The following is a 23,868-nucleotide window of genomic DNA, read 5'->3' as shown; positions in this document are numbered from 1 at the left end:
ATGATTTCATTATTGTGCATTTAATAATTTTGTTTAAATTTAATTAATTAAATCAATAGTTTTTAATCAATTTGAAGTAATTAAAATCTATTCAATTATATTAATTGTCACTTTGTTGCCTTCATTTTTTTAAGTAGACAATGGTCAAACTTTTCTGAGTGTGTAAGCTTTATCAAAAAGTCAAGTTTTAAGTTTACTCATAAATATGGGGACAGTGTCTGCCTCCTGAACAACATTGGGGAGTTGCTTTCACAGTAGAGGAGCTTGGTGAAGGCTCTGCCTCCCATTCTACTTTTGGAGACTCTAGAAACAAGTAGTCCTGCATTCTCAGAGCGCAGCGATGTAGTCGGGTGATACGGTACTAAGAGCTCTTTAAGATATGATGGAGCCTGAACAATAAGAGCTTTGTAGGTAAGAAGAAGAATTTTAAATTCTATTCTAGATTTTAAAGGTAGCCAATGCAAAGAAGCTAATACAGGAGAAATATGTTCTCTTCGGTTTGTTTTAGTTAGTACACGAGCTGCAGCATTTTGGACCAACTGGAGACTCTTAACAGACTTATTGGAGCAGCCTGATAAGGAATGGCAAAAGTCCAGCCTAGAATTAACAAATGCATGGACTAGTTTTTCTGCATCTTTCTGAGACATAATAAAACAATGGTGATTGATCATGTGACCCACTAATGAAAGCACTTGTCTCTTTTCTGAGTATTCCCATCTGTGTGTCTGGGGAGACATTCCCTCTCTAGATAGAAATAACTCCCATGTTTTAGGGGCCTGCTCGTGATCAGCTTTTTGTGCTAGGCCACGAGGTTGGGTGCAGAGACCCAGTAAACGGTTAAATCAACGTTAGTATTATAACAACCGTTACATAAACTGCCTCTTCACAAACCTGCTGTGATGCTCATAAATTTTCTTCCCAGATTGTGATACGACTGTAATGTAACGATAAATAGTTCAGAAAAGTCGGACACACAAACAATATGTTTTTCCTCCATCTTTCTAACCGGCTTGATGTCGCTCTCTGGTTGCCTGGGAAACGTAAACGTCACACTCTTCTATCTCATTGGTTGCACTTTTGAAAGGTCAGCGGTAAGTAGGTCAAGCGCAGTGGCAGAGAGGCAAATCTGAGCCTCTCAGATTAATAAATAAACAGTCAACACACACAGTGACCGTGACTAAGATTGAGGCTCTGAAAGAACAGGCTCACATGCAGTTACATCTCACTGCCACAGAGGCCGCTAGAGACAAGACATCTCAAATCTTAGAGTACAACTTTAACGTTTCAAATTGTAATCATCATTAAGACCATGTTTTATTAGTTCACCTTGAAAAGCTCACAGTCAATAGTGTCCAGCAGGGAAATTGTCATACAGTTCCTCTGTAAATGTAGTACACCACCTATAACTGTGACTCCAATAATAATTACAATTACTGAACCTACACGTTTCCAACCATGTGAACAAAAAGTCCTATAAACTTTGTACAGTAGAATAGGTAGAGCAGAGTGTATTTTAGTGATACACATGAACGTGACACTGGAGAATTAGTCACACTGGAGTGCCAGCAGGGTTCTGTGGAAAATACGTCATTTAGTCATGAGACTGCACTCACACATATTCATTGTGGTACCGACTGATGTAAACACCAAGAGGGATGACTCAAGCTACTCATGAGTCCCATAACATTTGTTTACAGGCAGATAACTTATGAGGTAATAAAAAAAGACTAACACAAAAGAAATAATGTGTCATGGTCACAGGGAGTTATTAGTCATTTTGATTAGTTGTAAACACATGGATTTAATTTTTTTTTGCTTTATATCATCGATCACAAACAGAAGTTTCTGAATCAGAGACGGAAGCAGCTGTTTGCAAAGTGCCTCCATATTGCAATCATCCGTAGAAAACACTTTCATATCTTTAAAGTGTAATTCCGGTGTAAAACCATCCCATGGTCTTTGTTGGCACCTCCATATTTGTCTCCTTGCACCAGTTTGGTCAACGACAAACCCCAATCCACACAATGTTGGGACTTTGTCCATCCATCATCTTCAACCTCTCATCCCTATCAGGGTCGCGGGGGGGCTGGAGCAGATCCCAGCTGGCGTGAGGCGGGGTACACCATGGACAGGACACCAGTCTATCACAGGGCACATAGAGACAAACAACCATTCACACTCATGGGCAATTTAGAGTCATCACTGAACCTAACACTTGCATGTCTTTGGACTTTGGGAGGAAGAACCCAGAGAGAGCCCACACAGACACGGGGAGAACATGCAAACTCCACTCAGAAGGGCCCCAGCTGGGATTCAAACACTACAGAATACACTACAAAGACAATTTAATTTGTCTCGTTGCAAATCTCTGGCCTGAAATGGACTTTAAATGACTCCTCTTGGAAACCAACTGACCAACTCCATTACAACCCCTGCTCTAACCTCGAAAGATCCAGTATTGAGTTTGAGTCCTGAGGTGAAGTCAGAAAGTTAAAGCTCTCAGCAACAAATGTGCACCGATGCTACTGAACACATCTGAAGGTCACACTGAATTTATGCTATGAATGTTCTGAAAACACTGAATGGCTCCAGAATTGTCTAAGGAATCCTTTTTTAAACAACATTTAAATAATGTCTTCACATTGACAAGAAGCGGTTCCCGATCACCAGGGCCGGGTACTCCTGTGTTCCTGCTTCTGCTTCACCCACTGGGCCGTGTAGCAGTTCTCTCCTACAGTCCACGACCAGCCTCGTCTGCTTCTGTCGCTCTGCTTCTCCAGCACGAGCGTCTGGTTGAACGACGTGCCTTGTGCTGGATGCTGTCGACTGTCTGACACCCTGAACTCCTCTTCAGCCCAGCAGCCTTTAGCATCTGACTCCAGGTGTGTCTCTGTGTGGTCTAAGGAGGTCTGGCTGTAGATGCCGTCCTTCTTGGACGCAGACAGAGGTGGAAGTGAGAGAGGCTGTGACCTGGGTGAAGGGGGGGGCAGTACAGGGTCAGTGGAAGGAAGGAAGCAAGGACAAGGATGAAGATCAGAAATTTAGATGAAATGTACTGATTAATCACCCTATGTGCAGACATATGTGACTGGAACACACACTTAAGAACACATGAGGTCATGTCTGTCTTCCAAAGGGACCCAAATGGCCAGAGAGATTCTGATACCAGTTTTTCTTTCCTGATACCATTCTGATACCTGGATTTGCATATTGGCTGATACTGATTACAGTTTATAATTCTTATTATTTTGTAACAGCTGTATACTACTTACCCTGTATGGATATGGGATTGCTATCATATTGCATTTTTCAACTGCACAGTGCGCCTTGGCTTTACTCACTCTTTTTTGGTTTCCCATTAGCAGAAGTTGTGGATTTAAACAGAAGGTAATGTGACTACACTGCCCAGTCACTACTGCTCTGACTGATTGTCAAATGACGACACGGCGTTGCCTGTATCCACTACTTGGGCTTCACTTTTGTACAGTGGGCGGAAGTGGAGACATATCTATGATCCACCGTTTTACAGCCACTCCTCAGGCTCGAAGGCTTTTTAAATCAAGAGCCCACGCAAGAACAGGAATGTCTGTAGTCTGTGTTAGAAAAACACCAATTGTTGTATGGTCTGGCTCAGGTTTGTGAAACAGAAATACATACAGAAAATGAAGGCTATAGAACTCACTTTTATTATCTAGCGTTACAGTCAGTCATACGATAACGGAAAAAGAACATAAATTAACAACTTTAAAGTTGTTTTTAGGGGATAATTTAGGTGGTGTCTTAACAGTGCCTACAGTTGTGTAGTTGGCCACACCAACACCAGCATTATAGTATCAGACCCATTTCTGATACTGGTATCAGAAGAACTCTCTGTATGACCATATGAAATGACTTTTATGTGATTTCTCTGCTCTGCCACCTCAATATTTAAGATGTGTCCAGCTGAAAACAGATAACTTATCCTTTTTGTGTCGAGCATAATATCAGTGTTTTGTCATAAAAAGGGAAACGTGTCATTTGAAGGTTGTAACATGTGCGTTCATGTGGCTGATCGTTTCACACTGGTAATGAACTTGGACACATTTTTTCTTTTCTGTTCCACAGAAACTTGAATAGAAAGATCAGTTTGTTGTGCAGGGCTTCATGACACGCTGAAATTCAGGAGGTGTGAGAGTCACCTCCTCTGCAGCCTCTACAACCTACACTTACCCAAACCACCTCTCTAGGCTCAGTCTTTTCTCACGGTGTATGATGTGTTTTAGCCACAGACGTGTGCACATAGGGGGAGTCCATGAACCTCATTTTGGTCAATCATGTTTGTTAAGTGACACAAGTGTCTAGTGCAGTAGTGTAAATACCTGCTTTGTGGTGTGTGAATACTGGCCAACCTGTGTGTGTCTGTGTGTCCCAGTGCGTATGATTGATTCCCAACTGCTCTCAGACCTGAGGAGGCACAAGGTACTACCATATGAGGATGAACTGCACCTGACTCTAGTTAGGAAATAATTCAGGGTGGTTTTAATGTCTCTGTATTCCTAGGACAAGAGCAACATTCAGCGTCTACATTTGAACTTTTCCACCAAAGCACTTGTTCACGTTGGTAAAATGTTTCCACTGAAACCCAGGTTAGTATATAATGTATATCTCACATATACACGTGTATACTGTATCAATATCGGATCAGCATAGCTCATTAAATAGATACTGAAATGAATGGATCTTCTAATCAAAGTGTAATTCCGGTGTAAAATCATCCCATGGTCTTTTTCAGCAAATTCACTCATCAAATAATCCATCAAGACAGTTTTTGTTAAAAAATTAATCTAATTAATTAGAGACTTTGTAATTAATTAATTGGAATGAATTATTATATGACTTTATCAATGAATAGATCCAACAATGGGTTTAAACAACAAAATGTGTTTATTTCTATCAGTGAGCACTAACTTTTTGTAAACTACTGCTCAAAATAACAGCAAACCTCTGCAGCAGCATGAGAAGAGTCCCTACACAGAAAACAAAGAAGCAACAGCGTAGTTAGTGAAGCCAGAGTTTATTAAAAGAATGTTTTAAAGACTAACCTACTGACCCCTGTACCAGCTCCTCTCATAGTAAAGTCTATTCAACTGGATAAAAAGTCAATCCCAAAGGAGGGAGCCCGTTGGTGCTTTGTTTTCTGTGTGGGGACTCTTCGCATGCTGCTGCAGAGGTTTGGTGTTATTTTCAGCTCTAGCAGATTTCTGTTGTTACACGAAAAAAACTGTCTTGAATGTTTGGAATTGCCAAAAAAAGACCATGGGATGATTTTGAACAGAACTTTTAACAGAAAAATATGAAACCTTGTTTTTCAGACAGCTTAAAAGGATATTTTTCTGATTTTAACCCAGCTCTGTGTCATGGCAATGTGGGCAGTGTGTGTAGATGAATGATGTTTGGCTTCTCTACACGATGGAAATCCCTGCGGCGCGTATCGCTGGAGGTGAGCTGAAAACTCTGCCATGACACACAGCTGGATTTAAATCAGCTTAGTATCTCTTTAATGTCTGTCTCATGTGACAATACTCGCTCTAAAGTGCTGAGGATAGACTGCCAAAAACATTTGTTTGACTATAAACACAAACAGCTGTTGAATAGATTTGATACGGTCTTCTATATTTTGTAATGCTACAAAAATAGTCTAGTGGAATGATTTTAGTTCAGTTTCCACACACTTTCAACCGCAACTACAAGCTTTTAACCACACCTGACGAGGACCATGACCTGTCCATCATCTGTTTACCTTCTTAATAATGTTTTGGTCCTCAGACGTTCATCAGGTAAAATTCAGATAATGCTTTTATTGTGAGAGAAAAGTTGTTAATAAATTGTGTTCAGAACTCTTGTAATAAAGTAGTAATAAATTGTCATCTGGACCTATTCCATGCAATTATGTGACAGGTTTTAATCTGGGCATGGAAATGGAACATGGAAAGGCTCATTCAGCATTTTGACCATGTAATATTAAAACATGGTGACCAGTGTAAAACATTAGCAATGTGACTGACATGGCCAGTATCACTTCCAACAAGGTTTTTAACTGCCATTAACATCCTCACTCAACCTTACCTGGCAAGGGTCTGTCCAGCATTCCAACGGCTCTGCTGTCCATGTGTCGACTGTACAGGCTGCATCTGGCAACTAGACCCTGTTGGCTACCAGAGAAATGGTAACAGCAAGCAAGAAGGATGAAAAGGAATTGGAAAACATACAGAGCAGGGTAAAAAAGAGAGAGGACATGAGTACAAAAGGGGATGGAAGTGCCAGTCGACAGACAGTTGGGAAAGCCAACACAAAGAAAAAAAGGGGAACAAAAGGAAAAAAATAACAGAATTACAAAACGGAGTAAAACCAAAATATAACAAACCATTATTGAGGGTAAACATGCATAAATGGTGTAGCGATAAAATCAACAAAATGGGGGAAAAAAAAGTGTAGTTTTATCTTGCTGTTTGCTTGGTTAATACTAATTAATTTGTGTGTGTGTGTTTGTGTGTGTGTCAGTTCTACACCAAAAGGCACTCTCACACATGGAGTTCTGTGGCAGATAGTTTAATGGGTTCTACAAAAAGGCAAACAGGTCAGACAAAGCCAATGTGTCCCCTTCCGCTGGGTAGATAACAACTGGTCAAAAAGGCCCAAGGGAGCCAGTCCTTCCTTTAGTTTAGTCAAAAATCATTCAAACAAAAGAGGCCGCTTCATGAGTTTGTTCACATGTGCACTATTGTCCTGGATGTGACCAGGTTTTTGGAATGTCCTGTGTACGTTTTGTGCATGTGAACAGCTTATCCCGGTTATGAATAACCTGTATCTGCTACCTAGAGTAGAAACCAGGACACTGTGGCACACCTTATCCAGGTTTCTGGAAATTCTCTTTGTTATTACAGAAAATAGAGCCTCATAACAAAATTTATCTCAGGACACTTTATACATGGAGAAGGTAAAGACCATACTCTATGACTATATGACTTTATGAAAACCTTCTCTTTTACAGGCAGGAACGTGGAACAGACCCAGCTCTACGGAGGAAGGACATCTGAATCAGGGCTTTTATTGTGAAAGCCAAGAACGGAGGGAGGGGCAGTGGTATGTGCTGCCTTAGAAAACTTTAGGCCGTTTACAGTCTTAAATCGGACTATTGAGCCTCCATGTTGTTGTTTTATAATCATCATGATGTATTTGTGGTGCAAAGGGTCAAAAAATTTAATTCGGCAAAACTATGTGCAAATGAATTGCATGAAAAAACAGCCCTGGTGTGTACAAGACTCAAAACGAGGACAATAGTGCTCAAGTTAACACCCTCCATGTCACAGAAAGACTATCAAGCAAAAACATCCCAGCCAGTTCTTTAAAGGGACGAGGCAACGGTGCCAGTTAGAGGCTGGTCAATGGAAGCCCAGATGAGATCTATTAAGGGAACTGTTGAAGTATTACCAGACGATGGTGACAGTGAAAAGAGGAGACAGTACATCAGTGTGTAAAAGAAGATAAATGGGGTGGAATGGGAGAACAAAAAAATGAAGGGGAAAGGAAAAAGAGAGAAAGAGGCAGTGTTTAGAAAGCCGTGGTGGAGCTGAACTAATAAGCAGGAGAGAGTGAGGGCTGCCCCTTTGTGCTCGACACAATAAGTGACTAATGAGAGGAATGTATTATCCATGTGCCAAGCCCAGCAGACCTGGCAGTGACACCACATGGCCTCCTGCATGCTGGAAGCTATTCTGCAGACTTCTGAGCACAACACTTCACACTGTCAACTGCTATTAGAATACTGCATAGCATACACAGTGCCTTGGATGTACAAGGCTTAGTCTAAATCTTGATTGACAGGTGTAGCCCCGTCCTAAAACATTCCCTGCTTTATGATCTATGTGACTCTGTGACACTGAGTTAAATGGGACCAGATCTTACTCAGTGAACATCATGCTGTATACTGAGCAGTGTCTTTAATAAGTCATTTTCTGCCTTATTTCAGTGTCTTTAAGTATCAACACGGATGTACAATAACAAAAACACTTAGGTGTCATTTCCTGTTGGGAGAATAATAGGGACTAGAATGTGAATCATACAACAATCACCGATATCATTTTAGAGAAGTGTTTGGAGAAAAAAAAAGTCGGGCGAAGCATTTTATGCTGATGATGACTGAGCAGTGTCTTTAAGTGTCTTCGAATGCAGTTCAACTGTTGGTAGGGACTGCTTGTCTTTTTCACCAATTATAGTTCTGTTTGTTAAACAGAGATTTAAATTATGTCGAATGTATGTGCTGATTATACTCCACCCATGCTTTTAGCCCGGATAGTGGTTTGGTTCAAGGGATAATAAAATTGGTCTGTCAAACACTTTGTTCCAGACTGAAATATTTTTAAAACTATTTCAAAAAATTCTATTCTTTCATGTCCTCTGACTTTTCATCCAGCACCATTTCTAATCAGTCAAATACTTTGGTCAAGGATTAAAAACCTCAGCTTAATACTGCATACAACTTACTGTTGTGGTACTTGTTTTTTGTCTTTAAATGATAGTATCTGTTATTATTGTGTACACTGTAACACTAAAGAACCACAACTTTGCACCCATTGTAAATGGAGAGAATGACCAGGGGCCTTATTTATAAAGCTTGCTGCGCACAAAAACCTTGCGTAAACAAGCAAGGTGAAATGTGCGCTAAAATGTGCGTTGGCAAACTTTGTTTTTTATAGATAAATTATTTGTGGAGAAGCGTGCGTATTCCTACGACGATTATCACCCGTGAGTAGAGCTGCAGCGAAGTTCTTTTGACTCAGGAATCAGCGACACTTGATGGAAACACCATGAAATACAGTTACAAATACAGAAGAGTCAACAGAAAAAAAACACACATTAACTCAAATAATTGGCAGCAAATGTATTTCACACTGTATAAAAGCCTAGTGGTAGTTGTGGATACGCTATACTAATATAGGACTTTACTGTTGGCACGCAGTTAAGATGCAGTTTGAATTAATTATCAAGTCTACATGTTTTTAATAACATATTTAATTGAATTTAATAACTGCATACGTCGGCAGCTGTGTACATTTGGCCAAGGATGTGAAAAAGTTTTGTGTAAAGTTATGAATTGAAAAGGTACATTTTGTTAGATACAATCCTTTTTCAAATTTAGAAAATGATCACATTAATGTGTTTTCATTCAAATTTGACCCTAGTGAGAAAGAAAGGACTGATATGTGGATCTCAGTGTCACAAACAATGCTCTTCACTTCATACATTTAAAGACATTAAGACCTGCCATATTATTCGCACTTTTTAATATCATCCTTTATTTCTTCTCTCTCTTCATACATATAAACACATTAAGACCTGACATAATATTTATAGTTTTTAAATATCATCCTTTATTTATTTTTTATCACTTCATACATATAAACACATTAAGACCTGTCATATTATTCACAGTTTTTAAATAGCCCTTGATATTTTATACATGAATATGCTAAACTTCCTTACACATACACTACCGTTCAAAGTTTGGGGTCACTTAGAAATTTCCTTATTTTTGAAAGAAAAGCACTGTTTTTTTAAACAGTGCTTTAAACTAACCTAAGTTTAAACTAATCTATACATTGCTAATGTGGTAAATCACTATTCTAGATGCAAATGTCTGTTTTTTGGTGCAATATCTACATAGGTGTATAGAGGCCCATTTCCAGCAACTATCACTCCAGTGTTCTAATGGTACAATGTGTTTGCTCATTGGGTCAGAAGGCTAATGGATGATTAGAAAATCCTTGTGCAATTATGTTAGCACAGCTGAAAACAGTTTAGCTGGTTAGAGAAGCTATAAAACTGACCTTCCTTTGGGCTAGTTGAGTATCTGGAGCATCACATTTGTGGGGACGATTAAACGCTCAAAATGGCCAGAAAAAGAGAACTTTCATGTGAAACTCGACAATCTATTCTTGTTCTTAGAAATGAAGGCTATTCCAAGCGAGAAATTGCCAAGAAACTGAAGATTTCCTACAACGGTTTGTGCTACTCCCTTCAGAGAACAGCACAACAGGCTCTAACCAGAGTAGAAAGAGAAGTGGGGGGCCCTGCTGCACAACTCGGCAAGAAGAAAAGTACATTAGAGTCTCTAGTTTGAGAAATAGACGCCTCACAGGTCCTCAACTGGCAGCTTCATTAAATAGTACCCGCAAAACGCCAGTGTCAACATCTACAGTGAAGAGGCAGAGTGGCAAAGAAAAAGTCATATCTGAGACTGGCCAATAAAAGAAAAAGATTAATATGGGCAAAAGAACACAGACATTGGACAGAGGAAGATTGGAAAAAAGTGTTATGGACGGACGAATCGAAGTTTGAGGTGTTTGGATCACACAGAAGAACATTTGTGAGATGCAGAACAACTGAAAAGATGCTGGAAGAGTGCCTGACGCCATCTGTCAAGCATGGTGGGGGTAACGTGATGGTCTGGGGTTGCTTTGGTGCTGGTAAGGTGGGAGATTTGTTCAGGGTTAAAGGGATTCTGAATAAGGAAGGCTATCACTCCATTTTGAAACGCCATGCCATACCCTGTGGACAGCGCGTGATTGGAGCCAATTTCTTCCTACAACAGAAGTGCCCATCCAGCCAATCCAACTTGTGGGAGGGGCTTCTAGAAGCATGGGGTGAAATTTCTCCTGATTACCTCAACAAATGAACAGCTAGAATGCCCAAGGTCTGCAATGCTGTAATTGCTGCAAATGGAGGATTCTTTGACGAAAGCAAAGTTTGAAGGAAAAAATTTTTTATTTCAAATAAAAATCATTATTTCTAACCTTGTCAATGTCTTGACTATATTTTCTATTCATTTTACAACTCATGGTGGTAAATAAGTGTGACTTTTCATGGAAAACACAAAATTTCCTGGGTGACCCCAAACTTTTGAACGGTAGTGTAAGAGTGGTGGAGTTAACTTGATTCACAGCTGCAGTGACATGTTGACACTCGCTCTGTTAATATTTATTTGAAATGTCTCTACTGAGGCGTCCAAACAACACCTTTTTGCGGTGCTCTACCTTCGTAAAACCCCTCCATCTCCCTCTAAAAGAACCTTTCTTTTTCCGCCTTCTTCTATGTCATTTTCCTTCAATGCAACGTCCTCATTAAGATAGTGTCCATATTCATGAGCTATTTAGCATATGCCATTTATGGAAGATAGTGGGAGGAAAAGTCGGATGACACTAGGCGGAGATCATCTCACCACAGGTGTGAATTCATCGGTATTTATAAAGGAACGATTGGTGCAAATGTGAACCATACAGTTTTACAAATCTCATTTGCAAAACTGCTTTCATGGTTTTGTGCGAATGCAATGTTTTGGGAAGGATTCTACGCACAGTTTTATAAATGAGGCCACAGGAAACTTGAAACATTAAAACAATAAAATTTTAAGGCTATCTACAAATTGCATATTACTGATCCTGCCGTGAAAACACATCTGCCTGGAAGAATACTGTCTGTATTATTGTTTCATCATCCTCACAGCTGTATTTCACAGTGTGAAATCTCAGAAAAATTGTCCCGCATAAAATAACGGTGCTTTATCGCTGAACAATATTCTCGTTCTTTGTTAAAGTACTCATGAAAAAATATTTTTGCACGCAAACTAATTGCACAAAAAAACCCCACATGTCCGGTGTGGAAAGGCCTTAAGGCAGATATAACGACTCTGACAGATCCCAGCAGACTCACAGTTCAATCCTGCAGTTAAATCAGTGAGATGTTTTTGGAAAAGATGACCTATCCAGAAAAGCCTGGCTGCACCGCTTATCAATCTGGTACAGGGATAAAAAAAAAAAAAAAAACTTTCTGGCTTCTTTGTATTTCTTTAAATCATTCACAATCGTTCTGGGCAGCGTTGAGCCCCAGATGCAGCCACAGAGCCTTTTGAAAATCAGATGGTGGAGATAGCAGAAGGAGAGGAGAAAGCAGTCTGAAAGAGGCAGCCAAAGGTATTCTATATCCGGTGAGTACTACTGTACTGTGATCACAAGGACTGGATGTGTGTTGCTTCTTACCTGCTGCGTCTTGCCCTGCACTGCTCGATGAGAGGGGACTGTGGGCTCTGGTCCCTGTTGCCCCCAAGGGCAGAAGCTGGGCCGGGTCGTGGGGGCACCCTGCTGGGGGAGGATCCCACGCTGAGGGAGTGGGAGCACTGGGAGGATACCGACCGCTGGGGGGAGTGAGGAGGAGCAAACGGCCAAGGACGAGTCCGCTGTTCCTGACGCACCACTGAACAGGGAAATAATTTGATATAAAGTGTATATATGCAAACTTGAAAGAGGTGTTTGTGTAAACCGATGAGGAAAGTGACAAATATCACAGTAACAACTGATGAGATTTGTTTTAAAACTATCTTTAAAGGTCATTGCTGACTTATAAAAGATTAGTCCAGTACTGTACTAGTGCACTGAGGCTGAGCTCTTCTTATTTTTAGTCTCAACACTCTCTGAGAACACTGGACCTACACTTCCCATTATCTTCACTATGTCTTCAGTTAAACCCTCCATCCCTGTTAAATACTCCCCCTGATGACACCATAGGGGTAATGTTTTCAGACTCAGACAGTAAACTGATCTGGATGTTTGAATAGGGATGGGACAAAATATCGACACAGTGATATACACTATTATTTCCTGTTGCAATATATGAAGTTCATCACCCGTCTTCTTACTATTAACATTTCTGAACCCAATTAGGAACTAAGCAAGTCATTATTGTTTTTAGAACATGAACATGAATGAGTTTTTGTTTGTGAGACACACAAATGTTTTTATGCTTTCCTTCATATGTAATATAATCTTATTTTGAGATGGCTAACTCAGGGTATGGAAATATAATTCACTTTTCTATCAATATGACACAACAGGATCAGAGGCAGAGCAACTAGGCCTAAAGATAACAGAGCCGTTCTCATCTCATGGTAGAAGGCTTAATAGAACTCAACTCATCAAATACAAACATGAAAAAAATGTTCTTTATTAAAGGTTGAATCTGTAGAATCTTTATTAAAAACTATATTCTTTTAAAAATAATACACCCACAGGGCGTTTTGAGGGGTACAGAATAAAAGTAAGGATTTTCAATAAAAAAAATGTTTTTGTCTGAATTAATATTTAAATTTTTTTTGCGGTTTGACAATGACTTTCTGTCTTGTTGTGTTTCCATTGTAGCAGCCAATAGTGTTGCTGATTGCCAGGGTTGTCTGTTGTTGGGAGCAGCTACTGTAGACTGAAATGGAGTTTGCCAATCCTGCAGCTGCTTTGGAGCCTCAGTGAAGGGGACGTTATTTGTCCCAGCAGCTGAGTGAGCGGAGACGGGCAAAAACCAGAGTCAATATAGGCCGAGCATTCACTCCATGGACTGAGAGAAAGGACCGCAGGTCGGAGTCAAACCTGCGGCCGCTGCCTCGAGGACCTTCAGCCTCTTTATATGGGGTGGCCGCTCTAATCACTGTGCCACCGGCTGCCCCTAATGTTAGGGTTTCATATATACATCTATCGCCTACACATCATTGTTCACAGTCCTCACCAGTCAGCGCAGCTGAGAAACACTTTACAAACCCCATGATATTTATGTCTGTGGCCAACTGAAATGACTGTTTACCTTCTCTCTCCATTAAAGAGTAGGGTTTGATCTCTCCATCTGGCTTTTTTAGGGGAACCTTTCTCAACTGGGCCGCTGTGGAGGAGAACACACTCTGGGTCAAAAACACAACATGATGGGATCTCCCTCCCTCCCCCTGCAATACAGCCCTACACACTTTCTTCACTAGCTACATTTTAACAGCATTTCCTTTGCCAGTACTGTGAAATGATCTTGTTGTGGTGAAGGCTGGAATACTGGCAGGATCCATCCTGAGACATAATTCCCACATTTGTCCTGAGATCCGAACAACCACAGAGCAGATTTATGAACATGAGCAAAATGTTTACCAAAACTTGGACACACAGACCCATCTCTCAAAAGCTAAACAAATTGCAATCTTTTATTCCTGCAATGTAAAATAGTTTTTCTTCAAATCCAATATTCAAATTCTTTTAAATAGATTTTTAGCCTAAAGATGTGTTTAGGGGCGGCTGGTGGCACAGTGGTTAGAGCAGTCACCCCATATAAAGAGGCTGAAGGTCCTCGAGGCATTGGCACCCCATTTCCTGGCTTAAAAACGGCAAAAAAAAATAATCTTTAAAAAAATTGTAAAAAATAAAGGATTGTGTTTAAATCATCTTTTCCAAATGCTGCCTCACATTATCCTCTGGTACAATGAGGTATTTATCTAAATTATCTAAATAGACCTCATCGTTTTTTACACAGTTTATATGTAGTTTTCTTTTCTTTTAACATTATTTCTAGGGCAAGAGAGAGAGGTGGAGACATGCAGCAAAGGGCCGCAGATCGGAGTTGAACCTGCGACTGCTGCCTCAAGGACCTTCAGCCTTTTTACATGGGGCCAGTGGCTCCACGTGCTCTAAGCACTGTGCCACCGGCTGCCCAAGTTCTATGTAGTTTTGACCTGTAGGATGTATTTTGGCCCTTATACACGCTTCACAAAAGGTTGAAGAGCTGTCCGGTGCTCTCGAAACAAGGCAATCTTGTAACAGGAACTCAGGAGATAAGATCCAAAGTATGACTGACCACACAGACAGCAGGCTAAACTTTACTATATGACTAACATGCGTCTTGACTTGGTGTCAAAGCGTTGTTCATATGATACATTTTGTGTGCTCCAACAAAACCATCAACTCCATACATCTTGATAAAAAGAAACCAACAGTACAGTAAACTTACTTACTCTCCTCTTTATCTTTGAGTATGGATACAAATGACAGGTGTATATTTTTGAACCCTTACTTGTTCAGTCGGTCTGATATTGCCTGTCAGCTCTTTTCTCGTTGTTTAATAATAGCGGCCAAATTTCCGCAAAAGAGCTATCAATCTGTCAATCCTTTCTGTTTCCTAACGACATGCTTCACTTCCTCATAGGTTTGCGTTAGTTCTTGCTGTTTGGAAGCAGAGAAGAAAGCTGCACGTGTCTTTTCCGTGTCTGCATCAGTGAATCTGTGCTCGACCTCACAGTCTTCCTTTGGAATCTGTGAACGCGCAACAGAATTACTTACACCTGGCTTGACATAGCCGCTGCTTCTCATCCTGGCTTGGCGTACGTGCAACCGATTAAGCCAGGGTGATCAGATCAGACTAGTTTAAGGCTTTTTCATTCATCCCTGATGTCTTTATTCTACCTTCGGTCCCCTGATCTATACTGCCTGTTGTTTGCTATGCTTTAGAAGGAAGCTAGTATAATTAACTGCTTTAAACAAACTGAAAGACATTTACAGACACTGGAAGGTCAAGAAACAGGTCTGTGGGGGTCTGAGGTAGTCTACAGGTTGTGGCTCTCTGTGTTCAATATATGGCATGATACGTAGCATGACTCATGACATATATTGTACCTGTATAGGTAGGTTTATAAAAGTGACGGGAAAGAGGAAGTGAAAGGGGTGGGGAAATTATGAGGGAGAAAATAAAAGACCAGGAGCAACATACATAGAGTATACTGTAATATGGACCTTATTATGGGACAAAGGAAGGGGGACAATATGCTGGGAACAGATGGGAAAAGAAAGGAGATATAAAAGTCCTTACAAAAAGCCGTACATCCCCTGATCCGTCAGAGGAGAGGAGGGCGAGCCTGGGAGAGTTTAGTGAAACAAAAGATTTTGGAAGTGGAATAAAAGCAGATCAGCACTCTTGGGTGGAGTGCCCTTTTTTTAGACTTAAAGACTCTAATGAGGGGCAGTTTTTGCATCTAAGATAGATAGTATCATAAAAACGTGCAACAAAAAAAATGAATTTGTTGTGTTTGTAAAAGCAAGATTTAAAGCTGGAGCATGCAAAATAATGTCATGTAACTGATCTTGATAATATGAATTCACAGTATTCCTATTTGGTTGTTATGGCATTGAAAGTAGCGTTAGTAAGAAGATTTAGGGTTGAGATAGAATTATCAAGAACACTGATTGTTCAGGTTTGGCTGGTAAGGTTTCATGTTTGCAGCCACCCACTCACCCAAACCTCAATGCTCAAATTACCACAGGAGAAAAAACAATTACACAACAACAAAAACAAAGCAATGGGATCAGACAAGGCAAAAGGTTACCTGATCTGTTGAGGAAGAAGCCCTCAAACACCACAAAGTTATTGGCCTGGAAAGAGTAAAAAGAAAGGCAAGATAAGGTTTCTGTCAGTAATGTTTCGGTACAGATGATTGCTTTACAGTAAGACTATTACACAGTCTGATTCAGTATGTTCTTTTAGATGTGTTAGGCAGCGTACCCTTCACTGAGCTTGTTGTACAGGCGTGGCTATCAACATGATCAAGACAAGCAACCACAAAACAGGAAAGCCATAAGATCCTTTGAGGCTGAACCCAGGGTACATGCCAGTTGTGTTTTTTGATCCACCATCATTAAGTTCACTCTTGACCTTTGAGAAAACTGGTAGTGCAGAATGTGTCCTGTCATCGTCTAGCTGAAATAAGCAGGGACGTCCCTGAAAAAGACGTGGCTTGGATGGCAGCATGTTGCTCCAAAACCTGTATGAACCTTTCAGCTTTAATGCCATGGGCACTAGCACTAACACTAACACCCCCCCCCCCATACCATCACAGATACTGGCTTTGGATTTTGCCCTGATAACAGGTCTGGATGCTCCTTTTATACCCAATCAGCCTGTTTCAGATGAACCTGTTCACCTATGGAATGTTCCCAACAGGTGTTTTTGGAGCATTCCTCAACTTTCCCAGTCTTTTGTTGTTCCTGTCCCAGCTTTTTAGGAACATGTTGCAGGCATTAAACTCAAAATGGTTTATCAGTTTGAACGTTAAAGGTTGAATATGTCGAATCTTTATTAAAAGCTATATTTAAAAAAAGAATAATACAGCCACGGAGCGTTTCGAGGTACAGAATGAAAGTATTGCTTTGCCATAAAAAGTATATTTAGTCTGAATTAATATTCTTGACAATGACTTTCTGTCCCGTTCTGTTTCCATTGTAGCAGTCAATAGCGTTGGGTGTTGCTGGTTGCCAGGGCTGTCTGTTGTTGCTACAGAAACAAGAATCCTTTTGAGTTGAGAGCTAGCTAATGGATTCCACAGCACTCAAAGAGAGACTTCCAGCTGAAGACGGGCTAACGTTAAATACTGATGTCAAATTAATGGGTGAGTGGTTCCCCTGAATGATGCATCACTGACATGGAGCAGGCTGATCTCTAACACACTCAGCAACAAACCTGGCAACCCGACTGCTGGAATTATGTTTTGTTGTTGTGACTACGACCTTGAGACACTAGATAGAGCTGTTCTGCTCATTCTGCACAGTAAACCTTTAAATATCTTGTCTTTGTTCATTCAATTGAATATGGGTTGAAAAGGATTTGCAAATCATTGAATTCTGTTTTTAATTATGTTTTAAACAACATCCCAACTCTATATTAACTGGGGTTGTAAATTGCCTCATGTTATTTATCTTATTTACACGACAGCATGTCATTTCTGTCTCTATGTGCTTGCACGTTTACAATTCTCCTCTTCTCTTTATCGTGTGGCAGTGTTCTGTCCTGAAGCACACGTACACACAGTTATCTGCAGAAAGAGAGACACATGCACACACACACGAAAAATCTCACACCAACCGTCTGAAAAGCAGATAAAAATATCTGCGTTCTTCCAGAAGCCCAGAAAGATAGACTGCAGTGACTTAAGTTGCACACTTTGTGGATAATTGTCATAAAAAGAAATGTCCCGATGTTTTGTGTTAGTTCAATATACAGTTCAAATAATTGTTCAGTTGTTATTCTGACTGCTGTCATTAAAAGAAACACGTGTACACTGTGATTCCTTTAGTGTGATCTTCTATGTAGTCAAAAAGAATTTAAGCTAAAAGGTTGTGTACTGGCTTTTGGATCTTTGAACTGCATCTCACAGTATTCATTCAGAAACCAGAGGGTCCTGAGATGTCATCGAATGGTGCTTGGCACGATGGGCAAACATATACAATGCCTATGAAATAGTCACTTTTTTTGTTTAACAGCCTGAAATGATAATACATAAAAAAATATATATTCCAGCGTGATTTACACATTTTGGCATACAACATTCAAGTGAATTTTTTTCCCTCAAATTTTCTGAAAATGAATAAAAAATGCAAAACTAGAATAGCAGGGTTTTAAAAGTGATGAGTCCCCAGATGTAATACTTTGTGGAGGCACCTTTTGCTTTAATTACAGCCATCAGTCTATTTTGGCTTAAAATTACTGGACTATAGCGTCTAATAATAAACATTGACGTTAACGTTAAGCAGCTAACATCATTAGTACTGTCCGTCTAACGTTAAGCGACGTTAATTTAACAGGATGACACAATAACGTGTTTGAAAAGTCAACCAGCAACTTTTTAAAAGTGTTGTTATTGATTGTAATTTTCTCCCTGTGGTATTGAAAATGGTATTGAGTATCAGGTATTTTCCTGACTTTGAAATTCTAGTATCGCGACAACCCTAGCACAAACATACATGCAGTGATTGTGTGATAGTAAAATACTTTACCTGAGGAACACTTGGTGTTAGGCAGTAATGCTTTGCCAGGAAAGACAGAAATTTGGGCGAGGGCCTGTCGTAAGCCATCAGGACCGGCTCTAAATTCTTGTGCTACAGAAGAGAAAGAGATCATGCAGTCAGCAACAAATTGTGATCCTCATCTGGACTGTGGCATCATTCAATTTTAGTTAGCTCTGACCGAAGTATCTCTCCACTTTCCTCTCCAAGTGTTCTCATCGTAATCCCATTAAAGGTCTTTGGACTATCTATCTTAGAGTGTATGAAAAAGATGAACATATTTCTATAGATAACATCTGAATTCAATTACAAGTGGTCGTCAGAAGAGGACGAAGGAAAGAAAAGAGGCCTGGTCTTGTTTAGATGATAAATAAATAATCATGCCACCTTCATGATCAGCTGTTATCTGTCCATCGCGACACATTCAATGCACGCAAGACAGGAATCAAATAGAAAGCAGGTAGTATGCTGAGAGTGAAACGGTGGAGTCCAGCCACACCGCAGCCAGCAGAGGGGGCAGGGAGCTTTAGGGAGCTTTTTATGCCCATTGTACTTGACACACATGTTGGAAAATTGAACAAACTGATTCAAATCTGTTCATTAAGGTTCTTTGGCCTAAACGATAAGTTATATTTTTTCTCTTTTAGGACCATGTTTTTACACAGGGAAATACTTTGGTTGCACTGTTCAGTAACTTGCAAAAAGCTCCAAAGCGACCATAACCAACATACTCTTACCATCTTGTCATACTTTGACTGCGCCTCATTACCTCTTACCAAAAAAAGGGCATGTATGTGACGTTGGGGGGAGGGAGATATGTCCATCTGGCAGACGTTTACCTCCGAGTAGAATTGAGGGCCAGCGGCTTGCTGTCACTCAAGAGGCCACACCCCTAATTATTCATAAACTTTAACCTCCAATAAAATAAAAACCAGCCAGGCACAAAAAATTCACCCCCCTCAATGTTGCCATGGAGATATGACCTAAGCATACAGACTAGAAAGTTTTTTTGTCTCTGGCCTTAAACAGGTTTAATGATGTTGTGAAATCGGCCTGTTTAACATGGGGGTCAATGAGAAACTGCTCTATTATAAAACCTGCCCCTAGTGGACACTTGAGAACTGACGTTTCTGGCACTTCCTTATTGGATCAACCAGGAAGTCGCTGTTGTGGGGGCTTGGTATTTACTGTTAGAAATACTTCTGTCCCCAGCCTTCAATCAGGCAAAAGGTCTGTGCAGTCACAACATAACATTCTTCATATCTCTATTCATCACAAGAATATATCTCAGCAAGCAATCAAGCCTGCAGATTACCCATGCTTGGAACTCAAGAACCTAGACATGTGAATGTAATCACATCTTCCACTACACTGGCTCTGGTTTCTGGTCATCGAGGAATGTTTCACCTGCAACATGAAATCAAACAGCTCCAGCCCGTAGCCATGTCGCTGCAAGTTCTCTGCTATGTAGAAATCCAGAACACACAGTGGCTCTGCCTCTATGTGCGCGCCCTGCCGGTCCTGTGGAGGAAATACAAACAACATACCTGAACAACTGATGTAGCAAGTTCAGATAGACATTACATCAGTGAAGCATGTGCAATTAAAGCTGGGCTGAAGTTACAGATGACTGAGTTAAAGAAAACAGGTGACTCACAAGCAGAAATAACTTCTTGTAGCCGACCTTGATAAATCCAATGACCACACCACGTCCTCTGTATGTTTGGGAAAGGAGGGATAGGGAGTTTGGTTGAGGAGGAGGGTATAGAGTGGTGCAATGAATAAGACTCTCTGTGCTCTGAATAACTTTTCACAACACAAGCATCAACCTAGTTTTCCATTTGGGTGAGCTGCTGTCTCAACACTACAGTACATGCATTGTATGACTCAGTGTGTGCGTGTGCGTGTGTGCGTGTGCGTGTAAGCTGAGGGAAGGATGTAAGATGTACCCATTGCTCTCTCCATCCTTCAGCAGGTAGAGCTGATGCCTCTGGGACTGCAGCTTCGAAGCACTTGTTATAGATGCTGGGAGCTGTTGGGCCTGAGCAGAGCAAGCACAAACACCTTTACACATCTGCTACACATGTGTACAAACAGTCCTATTACAAAGGAATGGGTATCATTTCACATTTTTCAATACACTGCTGCCATGGCACACACGTTTTGGAACCCAAAAAGAGTACTTTTTACTAGGGATGGGAATTAAGTATAGTTGGGTATCCTTTGTTTTGTTAACTTTAAATGTATGTTGCAGGCATCAAATTTAAAATAAGTGAATATGTATATATATATATACTGTATATATATGTATATATACACGTCTTGTCTTTGTAGTGTATTCAATTGCACTAACGCATAGTGCAGAGAGTCTCACGTAAAGTTTTAAATACTTGAAATATTGTTATTTTTTATCGTCCAGAATTTGATAAAATATCCTCTGTGTCTATACCACTGCTGTACTGGCATGTTTTTTTTAAATAACCAAGGCACTTCAACAAAAACCTTTATTTAGTGACAAAAAAACAGTGATCAATTAGAGAACCCTCTCAGATCCCTCCCAGTTATTGGTGTAAATCTGCACCTGGTGACAGTTGACTTCATTGTTGGACACACCCTATTTATCTGCAGCTCTCCTGGTTACTTTGTAAGATGGCAGCTGCTCTAAGGAGACTGAAACCCTGTGACAGCAGGTTGTCCAGATGAAGGCCAAAAGGGATGACCCTCTCAGCCATCAGAGAGAGGTTAGGAGTTCACACTCTGTGATTTCAAGAAGATTGAAACTCAAGGACACAGATTCAGTCCCTCAAAAAGGCCAGTCATCCACATAACACAACACAACATGCAAAACAGTACCTTCACTTCAATTGTCTCCTAATCAGCTGCAATTTTTATACAAGACAATGCCCCCTGTCACACTGTAAAAAGAGTCCAGCTCTAAACCTCAGAGAATATCTGGAAAATCCTTGGTGACAAAGTAATGTCTAAAATCCCCTACACATGACACGCGGTAAAACACTTTACGCGGGCCGGTGCGCGGCGCTCAGATTTGCCTCTCTGCCACTGCGCTCAAGGCTCAAATCAGTTCAACTTACTGTTGACATTGAAAAAGTGCAACCAATGAGTGTGAAGTTTACGTTTCCCAGGCAACCAGAGAGCGAAATCAAGCCGGTTAGAAAGATGGAGGAAAAACATATTGTTTGTGTGTCCAACTCTTCCGAACTATCTATCGTTACATTACAGTTGTATCACGATCTGGGAAGAAAATGTCATGATGGAGGTTTATGAGCATGACTTCAGGTTTGTGAAGAGGCAGTTTATGTAACGGTTGTTATAATACTAACGTTGATTTAACTGTTTACAGGGTCTCTGCGCCCAACCTCGTGGTGAGCCCAGCACAAAAAAGCTGATCAGAACCCCAAGAAACCCACTCCAGTTAGTGAACTGTGGAAGAGACTGAGTCAGAATGGACCCAGATCAAAGTGTGAAACTAGTGATGTCCTGTGGGCGCAGATGTGTTGAAGTCATTCAAAGCTGTGGCCTCTACACTTCCTGGTCATTTTTGAATCCTATAGAAAAACATGGTTGAAATCTTCTCTTCTGACACAATGAACACTGTTCTCTCATTTTGATCACTGTTTTAATTTTTTCACTAAATAAAGGTTTTTATTGAAGTGCCCTGGTTATTTAAAAAAAACATGCTAGTACAGCATTAGTATAGACACAGAGGATATTCTATTAAACTGGACACTACAAAAAAACAGTATTTCAGAATAAATCAAGTATTTATAATTTGTTCTCCAGTGTAGTCACTCACAGGCATAACACACAGTGACAGACATGGGCACACACAGACACACAAAGTTATCTCAGAATAATACAAACACTTAGTGACTAAACATGGCATGACATATAGACACACAAAAAACACAGGAATTTACAAAATAACACATGCAGTACCTAAACAAACATTACTGAAATACACAAATATACACAAACAACATATTCAACGATAAACATATTCTCACACCTAGAGAGACTAACCTTTGCTGAGGCTCTCCCAAGTTCATCTATAACTGTGGCTATGTGGGCTTGAAGATCTGACCTTCAAAAACAAACACAATAGAGTATGACATGATTTAAAAAGGAAAGGCTAAATGAAGCCCGATTGTCCAAGAGTAAAGTCCGTTCCTCCTGTGGATGATTCCCCTCTTCCTCACAGTACAATCAACACAGGCTTCTAGATGGTCCATACGACATGAATGTGAAAGTCTGCCTGTGTGTTAACGCTGTTTACATCTGATGACTGACAAATGACAACATACAAAGCAAAACGACAGAAAGAAAAACTTTAACTTTAGCGTGTCCGCTTAAAATGCCACATCTTTGAATGGAGTTCTGTAAATTGTGTGGTACAATTTAACACAGCAACTGACAACAAAGAGAAAAGGACACTCAGATTCCTACTTACCTTCCTGCTAATTTACGACCTGCAAACAGGGTCTGGTCCAAAATGGAGACCCTCTCGGAGAATATGTGGTTAATATCAAAAGGAAACTCCATAATGCCTCTTCGACAGGTTAACTGGACAGTGATAATATCTAGGTTAGCAGAGGAAATAGAGCAAATGCCAGGAGCAGCGCTCAAGCAGGTGCTTAGCAAGCTAGCGAGGAAGCAAACGGGGCTGTTATCTCACAGAGCTGGTTCGTTAGCGCAGGAACAACCGTAGGCTAGCTGCTAGCAGTCCAAAGAAAACAGCATGTCAGCTTGAGTGACAGTAAAAATAATGCTCTGTATGAGTTACAAGACTGACATGAACCAAGAACAGGCACCTGCTTCATCACTGCAGCTCCATTGTGTTTTTATGGAGTCACTCCCTAGCAACATCAACCGTAATGTGTATAAAAGACAGTAATGGTGTATAAATACCAGAGAGACGGTTTAGAAAACGTTATTGAACATCTTTACTACTACGTTAACTTACATCTTTGGTGAACAAAGCTGGACACTTTTTGAACAATAATTAAACAGTAAGCCAACGTTTAGTCCATAATATCGTTTTACCACAATTCTAAGGGAACATTTTGTTCCAGTGTTACGGTAAAAGGGGTTCTCTAGCTGGAGACTTGATTTGAAACTTTGCTAGTAGAGCTCTCACTCACTACCACGGCTACCAGGATCTATACTGCCACCACTAATGTTAACA

At 40.4% G+C, this 23,868-nt stretch overlaps 1 protein-coding gene across 1 annotated transcript; it reads right to left on the bottom strand.

The window, feature by feature from the left end:
* Positions 1 to 2,036: 2,036 nt before the first annotated feature.
* On the bottom strand, positions 2,037 to 23,225 carry atat1 (alpha tubulin acetyltransferase 1; the record flags this gene model as incomplete). Its single annotated transcript, XM_083925052.1, has 13 exons — positions 2,037 to 2,141; positions 2,642 to 2,970; positions 4,359 to 4,443; positions 6,106 to 6,191; positions 12,075 to 12,288; positions 13,663 to 13,737; positions 16,214 to 16,259; positions 18,657 to 18,758; positions 20,073 to 20,186; positions 20,323 to 20,380; positions 20,615 to 20,706; positions 22,707 to 22,767; positions 23,134 to 23,225. The coding sequence occupies 12 exons, from the start codon at positions 23,223 to 23,225 to the stop codon at positions 2,664 to 2,666; spliced, it is 1,332 nt and encodes a 443-aa protein (XP_083781178.1). The 3' UTR covers positions 2,037 to 2,141; positions 2,642 to 2,663.
* Positions 23,226 to 23,868: the final 643 nt, after the last annotated feature.

The sequence above is a fragment of the Echiichthys vipera genome, assembly GCF_963691815.1.
Source record: "Echiichthys vipera genome assembly, chromosome: 13".
In the NCBI taxonomy this organism is placed as follows: Eukaryota; Metazoa; Chordata; class Actinopteri; order Perciformes; family Trachinidae; genus Echiichthys; species Echiichthys vipera.
Note: the sequence above shows the minus strand (reverse complement) of the source record. Positions and strands in the feature narration are given on the sequence as shown.